Raw genomic sequence first — 11,388 nt, 5'->3', positions numbered from 1 at the left:
CGAAATAGGCCTTTTGCAACAGCTAATCACGTGACCTATGATTTACCTATTTTTAGCAAATGATTTTATCAAAAATGGAAAGAACGTATAAAAATAACTTGACATTGTCAATGTCAGGCTTATATCTTCTAACGGGGAATTTTTATGGACGTTCAAAATTAGAAGGATTTGTATGAGAAAAAGCCAGCTTGCCATCCAGTCACGCTTCAGTGCTTTTCCATACAAATCCTTGTAAATTTTCCAATTTTATAACTCGCACAAAATTTTTTGCTTTCATTTTATTGGTCTGAAAATGTATATTCCAGCTAAGTTTGTCACCCTCTTTCTTTCTGCGTAGTTATGTACCAGCTCCTTTTTGTGCGATGAACTACGGAAAACGTGACTGGATGGCAAGCCTTTCTCTCTCCCATACAAAACCGTACAATTTTTCCAACATTCAAATCGTCCTGAAATCTCAGCCTTAAAGGTTATTGGTCTGAAAATTGGTGTTCCAGCTAACTAAAATATGTTCTTTGCATTTCTGTAATTCATATAGCTGCAGATGCAAGTTTGCCAATTTTTGGTCATGTGATCAACTGTTGCAGGAGGCCTATTCTGCTATAATGTTTTGAAACAACCTGGGGTTTATTAGCCGACCAATCAGGAGCACAGATGTGTTTTTCGCCCAAATAAAGAAGGGTTCATAACAAACAAAATGACAGCCGCTCGCAAAGAGCCCGTCAAAAAATTCAAGAGCGAAGATAAATCGATCAGTCTAGCCGGAAAAACGCTCTCGGAAGAGGTTGTGGTGGAAAGGATCTTCGGCTTACTTAACTAGGGAATACCCCGCCACTCAAAAAGTAATCCTGAAAAGAGTGGCACCCGAAACATGAATATATCTCGTTTTTTAATCCACGAGCCGAAACAAGCGTGCTAGCTGCGTAGCCACGTTAGCCGCGTAGCAACGTAGCTGCGTAGCCACGTAGCTGCGTAGCCACGTAGCCGCGTAGCCACGTAGCTGCGTAGCCGCGAGGCTATGTGGGGGAGAGGGGGTGGTATTTATCACTGTATCTGCGTAGCCACGTATCCACGCGTTTCAGGGTTACTTTTGGAGTGGCGGGGTATTTCCTAGTTACTCCGGATTTTCAGAGAAGCTAGAGTAAACTTTGGGGGTTTTTTTTAATTCGAGCATGCCAGCCGATGTTTCGTGGTTTGGTGAAGCGTTGTAATGATCATTTCTTTGATTTATTTTCCGAAAGAGTGTCCATATTAGACCATATTAGGAAGTAAATTCTGACTGGCTAATCTCGTGCGCTAATGAAACCCAGCTTTGCGACAGACCAAATCGCTTCGGGGTTATATGCTTCTGGCTACATACATAAGCCAATTTTCTTATAAATGATTTTATTAATCATTATTATGATTATTTAAGAAAGTTTATCAAACTCTTTGAGCATACATGCAGCATTAATCTAATGTCAAACATATTGTACCAATGAAATTGGACTAATAAATGTATTGTGAAATAACGTGATGTAATGTTTTAAGCTTGGTGTATAAATGTGTAATTTTTTTTTCAGTAAGTGACACAGGCATACTCAGAAAAAGAAAATCCAAGAACTTTCTCCTAATAGGAGTCAAACTAGGCCCGATTTCCGAGTGTGGGCTTATTTCCCATTGAACAGTGGCTGGTAACCAAGCCTAGAGTCAAACCTAGGACTTTCCAATTGCTGGTACAGATGCTCTACCACTGAGCTACAGGAGACTCATGGGAGCTAAACTTAACCAATAAACTAGGTTGGGAGAACTCGGATTTTCTTTCTTCAAGTATACCTGTACCAATGGCTCAAAAAAATACATCTATCAATAAATTTATTATGCCTCAACATGTGAGGTAATCTTTGATGTTATAGGACCGCCAGTAGCCTGTGAAAACAGTTGTTTCTCACCAACTTGGACCCAGAGCAGTGAGAGGAAGCTGTATTCATAGCATACACCATAGGTGCCTTAACACACGTCAGTCTAGCGACAGGTATTCCAAACTTGCTAACTGTACCTTTCTAGATAGGAACCACAAAATGTGCTAGACGCCAAGTGTGGGTTTCTGTGACAAAATTAGTACCTACCTGCCTGACTGGAGTAACCTAAGTTGCTCTAAACACAGCTTTCAACTCTCTAATCTTCCTAAACATCATTCTTGTGACCAACCCAACACAGGATCACTCCGTATTTACATCTCTTCCCTTCACAGTAATCTTTAAGTACTCTCTGGCCGGGAGAACTCACCATGACAGAGACCTTGATTATGTAGCATCACTCCAAACCAAACACTTCAATTAATCAAAAACATGTCTTCCACCATTTCAAGCCATCCAATTCACAGTTGATGTATTTAAAGGCATTGTCGGAAGCCTCTGATGAAACTGTCAGTGAATGTGTTTTTGCTGACACCCTACAGACAAATGGACATAAATGAATGGGTGACATCTCTACAGCTACAATAAAGTACTCCAGATTTTTGTTTAGTGGAGCAGATTGATCGACAAAGGTTACCTTTAGGATAATGTTGTGGTTCAAATTTGTTTTTGTCTTGAACATTGTCAAATCATTTTAAAGTGTCATTGGCTAATTTTTTTTTATTTTCTCACCTGCATCAACACATCAAACAAAGAAGTTCTGTGAAATTTTTTTGCAATTTGGATAGAACATAATTTTTTAAATTTCAAAAACAAAATTTGCTGCCATTTGGGCTCGCCACTTGACTCTGTCTTCTCTCGGAGCTGTGACATAGATAAACGAACACGTGACTTCAATTTTTTTCATCTTAGCTGTTCAATTGCTCACTTTCTGTGTCAGACAAGGTCTCTTCAGCTGATGAAATTGCAGATAAAACACGAAGACCAAAAACAAGATACCAACACTCACTATTTTCCTTTCACTTCATTAGCAACACTCAAGCGCTGATTCCTGAATCTACGCCACATGACACTCTCTTGGCCTTCCTGGTCAGGGGCATGGTTAGACCAAAAAAAATATCATTTTCTGCAAATCGAAACATTTTTTTTCGCAGAAGTTCTTTGGGTGTTGTGTCGAGTCAGGTGAGAAAATTTAACAAATTAATACACGGGCACTTTAATTTTAATTTCTCTTTGTCTGACATTCATTTCCATTATCTGGGAGAAAGGAAATAAAAATCAAACTGGTTTTAAAAATTTTGAAACCAAAGTCAAATTTAAACCACAAAACAGTAAACACATTTGTACGAAGAATCAACACAACTGATCCCTGTATTTCCTTTGTTGCTTGAAAGTGACTAAAGCAGGATTGAAGATTTTACTTACGTTATTAAGAATGCCAGATTAAATGACCAACCACAGCAAATTCTCCTGCAAAGATAAACAAAAAATGTAAAATCTCTTAACTCACATTCAGAACTTGCTTGTGTTTATGACCTATTTGGAATGATTGTCTTAATACTAAGTGCAGACCTGCCAACTCTCACGGTTCTGCCGTAAGTCTCACGATTTTTTATCTTTTGTCACGGCCTCACGACAAGACTCCCACTCTCACGGTTTTTTTGAGAAAAATCATTCTGAAATGAAATGTTACCTTGTTGAATAAAATTGGATTTTTAATGGAGAATGCTAGTACCATAAAGTGATCAACTAATAAAGGGAAACACTCTACTTACTGAACTATGTGATTTTAGTTTGTGTTCACCATTTTTTGCCTAGTTCCTAGGCCTCTACTAGCAATTTTATTCAGCGGGGAAGACAGAAGTTAACCATTAACCAAAATTCAATTCCATGCTTCAATTTGAGTTTCCCAGTAGTGTTTGCAAGTTCATGCAACATACACGGCGCGGGAAAGCAATCAAAATGGCAAAAAAGGGTTCATTTAATCTTGATCACCAAAAAAATAGAATCTCAAGTTACACTTTGTTGAATCTCCAGATTTTTTTTCATGGGTCTCCAGATTTTCCTTTATCAGAGGTTGGCAGGTCTGTGAGTGGAACTACTGTACGGTCAACAATTATTATTTATGCTTGGCTGAAAGGGAGTGAAATTTAAGAATGTGGTATGCTGTTTAGTCATCAGCAAACAACAAGACTTAAAGGGTTTTGTTCAATTTTGATTTTGATTTTAAGGCAAAAAGTCACATATTATGTGACTTTTTGTCTTAAAATCAGAATTGCTCCAAATAAGCCCTATTTTGGCACAGAGCCCAGTTTTCATGTTAGAACTTAGTTGCGTATTTAATTTTTGAGAAAAATGCTAAATGAACAAGACATAGATTATTACTTTTCTAGAAAACACAAGCGATCTACAAAAAGGAGATACCGATGCTTGCCTGATTCATTTTGTATACAAGACTGAACCAACTTGAGTGAAGCATTGGTAGTTGTGAACAAAAGAAATTGGTCAAGGGTCCATACCTCCCTTTGCAACTAAGTTTCTCTATGTCAAAACAGGGCTAATACTTGGAGCAATTTTGATTTTAAGGCAAAAAAGTCACATAGAGCTATATGACTCTATAATATTGCACAAAACCCTTCAATTACAGTACTCTGTCATTCAAACTTGGCACTAAAATGGATCGCTAAAAATGAAGAAGATTTTATTGGCAGTCTTACATCTTAGTTACTGTTGTTTTTTCCCACTACACCTGAAGGAACAGGGACGTAAAGCAACAAGTAGGATTTTTATAGTCATTTTTGCTATAAAACAAGAGTTTTGTTGTTTATTAACAAGCAAAAATGTTACCTTATTTTTATAGCTTCCTGTTTTGCATATGTAGTTTTCACCTCAAAAGTATGCTGCAAAGAAAAAACAGAAAAAAAAGAAAAACGTGGTTTACTAACTGAATGTAAAGCTGGCTTCAAAAATCATGATGTGATAAAAATATAACATACATTATGACTGGAGCGTGCAGAGACTTTAATTGTTTCTTTAATGTCAGGATCTGCCACCACATAATCTTCCCAATTCACTTCAATGCTAAATCCATCCAACACTGCCTCAAAAAAGTTGGAATTCTTGATGGTAATAGTAGTCTGTTTGAGTAAAGAAAAAATGATTAGGTCAAACAAGTGTTTTACTAAATTCTAAGAAAAAGCATTACAAAAATATTATTTGAAAATATATTCTGTAATGAATAATTGTGGGCTTCTGGAAATTCCTCCAGAATGTTATTTTAACCCATTTTCATAATCTGATGAAATACTGTGAGACGTGACATATTTTTTTTGTCATGGCAATGACCTCTACAACAAGAGAAATTACAAACAAGTACAGTATACAACACTGTGTTTTCACACAAATACAACATGCCAACCAAACGCAAATTGACTGTTCCACCCTTGGGAATGGACAGACATAAGAACAGCTTTATCCCAAGAGCTGTACGGCTATTGTCATAATTCCACGGTTCCATCACTCATTTTACATTTTTGTTGTGTATATTTGCATTCAACGTTGAAAGAATGCACTCCTAATATAGACTGGTGTTGAGATTACATGGGTCAATTAACGAATGAATGGATCTTGGGATGCGTATCTGGCATCCCTCGCAGATTTTGAAGGCGCAGATGACATCATCACCAACTTGGCAAAGGAGAGGGAGCCTGGGATCAAGATCATCTAACACACTCCCTAATCTTTGATTATTACCAGTTTTACAGTTTAATTTTACTTGTATATTTTTCTTCCTATTCTTACATTCATTAAATTAAATCACATTATATTGCACAGCCATTGTATGTTTTAATCCAAAAACATTTTTCCAGAAAAGCTTTAATAAAATAACTAATAGTCTATAACTATGTTGCTGTCCTAACTGGTAAGTTTCAAAGGGCTGGCAAAAACTGCGGTCAACATTATCTTAAGTCATCAGGGGCACCCAACGACAGTTTTCTCTCAGATGATGCTTTGAAACGCTATTTGAGGCTATCTGGAGTGCCTATAAAGCTCTGTAGGTTCATTTTAGGCAGCGCTATAATATTTCTATCTGTTCGGTCATTCTAGGGCAACCTGAGTCTTTTCGAAATTACTAGGGCATTTTTGTCCATTTCACGAAAACCTTAGGTCTTATTTCCTTTCCGAAAATCTTAGCTGACCTTTTTTGGTACCCGAAACGACATTTTTATCAATCCGAAAACACTAGGCCTTTAATTTCCCATATCACGAAAGTTAGAGGTGAAAATTCCCTTCAAAAAATTGTAGGGGATGAAGGGCCTTCCGAACAGATAATTTACCGAAACGATCTGTTGGGTGCCCCTGAATCATACCTAGTTAAGCTAAATTGCATTTTCTTAATGAAATACTGAAAATACACATAAAATACTCACATTAATAACAATGAAAGGATCTGTCTCGTTTGACTTTGGTATGGTAATGTTCACTGGAGATGCACTGACCAAATGGATTGATATAGTTCTTGGAAAAAGTAATATGCCAATGACAACAGAGATTGTCAAGCAAACAAAAATAGCCAACAAGAGATACAGAACCCTGGAAAAAAAAAAAAGTTAGTATGCTCTTTTAAAACAAGAGGATGCTAAATAAATAAATAAATAAATAAACAAACTTTGTTTAACAAGGGTGACACTTAACAGTCTGTTTCGAATGACAAACCTGTGGCCGTCAGATTCCAGACTGAATTAGAATTTGGAAATGTTGGTTTTTGAGGAGACGGCAAAACTGGATTACCCGGAGAAAAACCTCTCGGAGCAAGGACGAGAACCGACAACAAACTCAACCCACATATGACGATGAGCCTGGGAATCAAACCTGGGCCACATTGGTGGAAGGCAAGTGCTCTCATCACTGCGACATCCCTGCTCCCCTAAATAGCTGCTTCACTGAGAGACTGGGAAAACTTCTTTCTAGAAAGTGGGAGATCCGAACATTTTTCCAGAAACTAGAAAAAACAACATTATTGGGACTTTCCACAAAAAGATAGCTATGCATGTTTCATTCATCTATACAGTCATACATACCACCCTCCCTCCATCCACCACTAACTGATTAATTAATCAATTAATTAATTTGTTTATTTTAATGTCTTTCTATTCCAGCACAGCTAGAATCAATTGGGATGCAAGCCCTATGCCCTTCTCATGTTACAAACGTTTTTTGTAACTTTCTCAACTCGCTGTTGTTGTTGTTGTTGTTGTTATTCTTGTTTTTGAAAGGTTTGAGTTTTTTCGGGTTTTGTTTACAAAACCTGAGGACTCAGAAATTAATAATATAGTATTATTTTGCTCTTATATTATTAATAATATTAACAATATTTCAATCTCTGAAAATTCTTAATGTATATGAGTTAAACATGTATCTTATAGCACTCTTTATGTATTCATACTTTAGCAATAATTTACCAAAATATTTTAATAATTACTTTACTTTACATAAGAATATACATAGTCATGGTACTCGTTCAGCATCAAATGTATATATTGATTACAAAAGGACAAATTATGGGAAATTTTCACTAAAATATAGGGGGGCGCATATTTGGAATAATTTACCAAATGAATTGAAATCATTACAAGGTTATAATTTTTTTAAGAGAAGCACAAAGGCTTATGTGCAAAATCAAAGTATCTTAGGTTATTAGGTTTTTAGTTTTGTTTTAGGACAAAGCAAGTATTAGAAGTAATCTATCTAGAATTATAATAAAATCACCATCTGCCCTGTAATTAGTCTAAGCTTGAATAAGGGGATCTTCATAGAAAAGCTCATTGAGCTGGCTAAGATCTCCTGCCATTATATCTAAGTTAGCAGTCATAAGATTCTATTTGATTGTATTTATAATATAATGGACAAATAAATAAACAAAACAAATATAAGAGCAAACAGCCACATAAGTATTTCATATCTTTTTTAATTTGTCTGTATAAATTAAATTGTTTTGTTTGTTTCTAGTTTGTAAATAGTTTTAACTTTTAGGCAGCATTCTTGACAGCAATAAATTTTTATTTATTTAATCTCTGATATTTCCCTTTATGTTTTTCATAAATATATTTTAACTTATTATTGTTGTTGTAAACTCCCACCAATTTTTATGTTAGGAGAAAAAAAGACTCACGTTCTTCTTGGCTTGAGTCGTCTGTCTCTCACAGGAATCAATGCAACCAAGTCATGTTCTTGCTCTACAAGAAAAAAAAAAAAAACAATAAAAAGTCAGTTGACATTATAATTTCTCAGTGCACTTCCACTCCTAGAAGCTTGCGTCACTTGCAATCACTGAAACTGAGGAGACATATGTCACATTTTACTCTCCAACCTTTCCCATTTTTTTGAAAGTGCTACCACCATTTTGTATGCTGAGCTATATCCAAGGCTGAATTTCTAAAAAAATCACCATACTGATAGTCCCGCTTTTGTCGCAAAGTCTTAGAAATATCAGCATAAGGTCTTTTTACGATTTCCTGAAGAAGAAAGTGATACCCCTTTCCTATAATGTCATTTCACTGCAGTACACCTTTCCTTGAAGCCTTGGGAGCAGGGATGGCGTAGTGCTGAGAACACTCACCTCCCACCAATGTGGCTTACGTTCAATTCCCAGACTCGGTGTCATGTCGGTTGAGTTTGTTGTTGGTTCTCGTCCTTGCTCTGAGAGGTTTTTTTCCAGATACTCCAGTTTTCCTCTCTCCTCAAAAACCAACATTTCCAAATTCCAATCGACCCTTATCACACGGTGGCCATGTTGAGTCTCAGGAGAATAAAAAGCTTTGTTTTTGCATGACAAGCTAGTTGAGCCTGTCTGGTTGAGGCTTGCCATGCGAAAACAAAGCTTTTTATTCTCTCGAGACTGTACATGTCCGCGTAGTGATAAAGGTCTATTTTATCTGATCTGGAGAGTGTCCCCAATAAGTGTTCTGTGCTAAAAACAGTGACACTTAAGGTTACTTCCATGTTTCGCGAGTGCCTTCAGGGAAATCTAACGTACGCGCGCTGCTTTTGGTAAAACCAGGGAAAACTATATATCACTGTAAAGCTGATAAATTGAAGTTTGCGAAAATATCAATTTTTTTTTATTTTGTCAGATACGTAAGCGCTCAGAGGCCTGCAAACTCAATACTAGCGACGTGTACTTTACTGAATTACCCACTCTTACGTAAAGGCGCAAAAACCAAACAGACTGCACAATGTCAATCAGGAGATAATAGGCTAACAAAGTGTGTCAGGCTTTTTCTTTATTCCTATTGGTTTGTGAGAAAACCCATCCTAAAGATGGACAATGGAAAATTTTTGTAGTCCCGTCAGATGTTAACACGTCACGGGAAAAATATTTTGCATTTCGTAAAAGCCTGACACACTTTGATGCATTAATATCTGATGACCATTTTGGCCAAATTTCGTTGAAATCTGGCAAATCTACATACCCTATTAATTCATTTGAAGATGGGGAATTCGTGCAAAAACAAAAGCCGTGTTTTCGGCCTCAAAACATTTTCTGAGTTTTCGCACCTTGTTAAAATACTTGTCAACGCGCTCATGCCGCCGGCCAATCAAACACAAAGAAGCATTCCCTGGGGAGTTCTGTAAGCATTTAGTGTTGTAGTAATATTTATAAAGCGATTTCGTTATGGGAAAAGTTAAGTCTGGCGCGAGAAAGCCACCGGCTTAACCAAAACAAAGAAGAAAACGGAGGGTAGACGCAGAACATGAAACTGGCAGCCCCAGCGGAGTTGACACGAGACACGCACTTCTCACCGCTATCAGTACACGAGGCTGCGTGCTGAGGTTCGCTGCTTATTTTCAGCCGGTCAACAACGGCAAAAGTGGCTGGATTGTCGCCGGCATCTTCGATTTCGAACTCCGAACTGATGTTCGACTCTCCACTATCCGATTTCTCGTCTTTGAATTTCTCTACTGCCGAGGCAGTTATAGAAAATCTGATTGGTTGTACCAAGAACTCTTGTCGCTCTCCGACAGCTGAAGTTTTTTGGTTTCGTCAAATGATTTTTCGACCTTCTTTGGGCCGGGTTTTTTCTTAACTGTCACCCAAGGTGACTTTTGTAGTTTCGCTTTCTTCATAACAACCTTTTACGCAAAGCTTGAATCCAAAAAGGCACGCTGTTTCACAGGAAAATTTTACATACAACGCCGTGACATGCGATGAACACGATGTAGACAAAAATATGCAAATTTGCCGGTAATTCAAGATCACGGGTAAATTTTGCCGCGTAATATCTCAACACAGTCCCGCATAAATTGGATTATGACACCTTCGCTCGCTCACCGCTTTTCCTACAAAACTTTGTTTTTCAGATAGCTCGCGTTCTTTTTAAGATTTCTAACGGCTGTTTTCACGAAACTTTGCATCCCTTTCTTGTTTTAACAATTATCTAAAAAAAATTATTTGAGAAAAATTCGACCTTTCTTCCCCATAAGTAACCTTAAAATAAAATGGGCTAGATTCTAGAATTCCCAGCCACTAAAATCTAGAACTTAAAAACCTGCTACCGCAGTCCCCCAGTCATCTAATTTGCATCCAACTACGGGACTGTGGACTGTGGTAGCACTCCAGTTTAATATTTAGATCATCCATTATGGGACTGCGGACTGCGTTAGCACTCCAGTTTAATACATTCCTTGTCCCTTAATCCATCCACTACGGACTGCGGCCCGCGGTAGCACTCCAGTTTAATACTTAGATCAGTTACTTATTCATCTGTTGGGTGCAGAAGCACAGACCACGGGTTACAGAGTAATGCACCTGCGAGTGGATGGGTATTCTGAAATTGCTCCATAAAATGATTTATTATATTTTATTTACTTTTTTTACACCTGTACTCAAATTTCACATAATTATAAACAGCTCATTTAATAAAGCAAACTCGTAGCGATCACCACTCTAATTTTATTCAAAAGGAAACTCGAATGTCTTGGAGGACTTGGAAGAGGCTAGAACCCCTGAAAAACCAAAATGGTCGATACTTCCAAAAGCATAAGCTCAGCAAATTTGGTCAGAGCAAAGTCCGAAAAATCTTAACTTATCATACCGTAGCTTAATAAACTACAACGTCAAACTGAACACATTTAAATGCTCAAGTCCGCTCCTTTCACCTCCTGATGCTTACAAAATGTAAAGCAAAATCAACTAACCTTTTGTGAGTTTTCCACAACCTCCGCACGTCGGGCATGTCTGGGTTAACGAATCACTGTCATGTTCGTTTATAGCTCTCCTGTCGAATTCTTCATATTTGTACGGTGAACTAGGTGCCTGAGCTGTGGCAGCTATCGCAGAAAAATTTTCTTCATGAACGTTTCCGTCACTGGTTGGGTCGGAGAGAATATTTTTCGGAAACTCTGACATATCCCGCTCGCTTTTTTTCTGGAACCACTGAGGCATTGCGGAGATTTCGCAAATAAAACGTGGTGGTCTGCGGTGATAACTCAA

The 11,388-nt window shown here is 37.5% G+C and overlaps 1 protein-coding gene across 1 annotated transcript; it reads right to left on the bottom strand.

Moving 5' to 3' along the window:
- Positions 1–1,663: 1,663 nt before the first annotated feature.
- On the bottom strand, positions 1,664–11,381 carry LOC146461743 (transmembrane protein 106B-like). The gene is made up of 7 exons (XM_085086486.1): positions 11,094–11,381; positions 8,068–8,131; positions 6,326–6,488; positions 4,892–5,032; positions 4,743–4,795; positions 3,321–3,365; positions 1,664–2,431 (listed from the first exon to the last, which is right to left on the bottom strand). Exons 1-7 carry the CDS (start codon positions 11,338–11,340, stop codon positions 2,320–2,322), a joined length of 825 nt encoding a protein of 274 aa, XP_084942612.1. The 5' UTR covers positions 11,341–11,381; the 3' UTR covers positions 1,664–2,319.
- Between the last annotated feature and the right edge of the window lie 7 nt (positions 11,382–11,388).

The sequence above is a fragment of the Pavona decussata genome, unplaced genomic scaffold, assembly GCF_977016875.1.
Source record: "Pavona decussata unplaced genomic scaffold, jaPavDecu1.1 SCAFFOLD_195, whole genome shotgun sequence".
NCBI classification, from domain to species: Eukaryota; Metazoa; Cnidaria; class Anthozoa; order Scleractinia; family Agariciidae; genus Pavona; species Pavona decussata.
This window is presented reverse-complemented; position numbering and strand designations above follow the sequence as displayed.

What these genes read in the sequence shown, in the direction of transcription:
- LOC146461743 (XM_085086486.1), bottom strand. Translation starts at nt 11,340, where the DNA reads ATGCCTCAGTGGTTCCAGAAAAAAAGCGAGCGGGATATGTCAGAGTTT. An exon ending in TTGTGGAAAACTCACAAAAG is followed by an intron (nt 8,132 to 11,093) that starts GTTAGTTGATTT and finishes TTTTTCTTGTAG; the next exon opens with AGCAAGAACATGACTTGGTT. An exon ending in CAGGAAGCTATAAAAATAAG is followed by an intron (nt 3,366 to 4,742) that starts GTAACATTTTTG and finishes TTATCTTTGCAG; the next exon opens with GAGAATTTGCTGTGGTTGGT.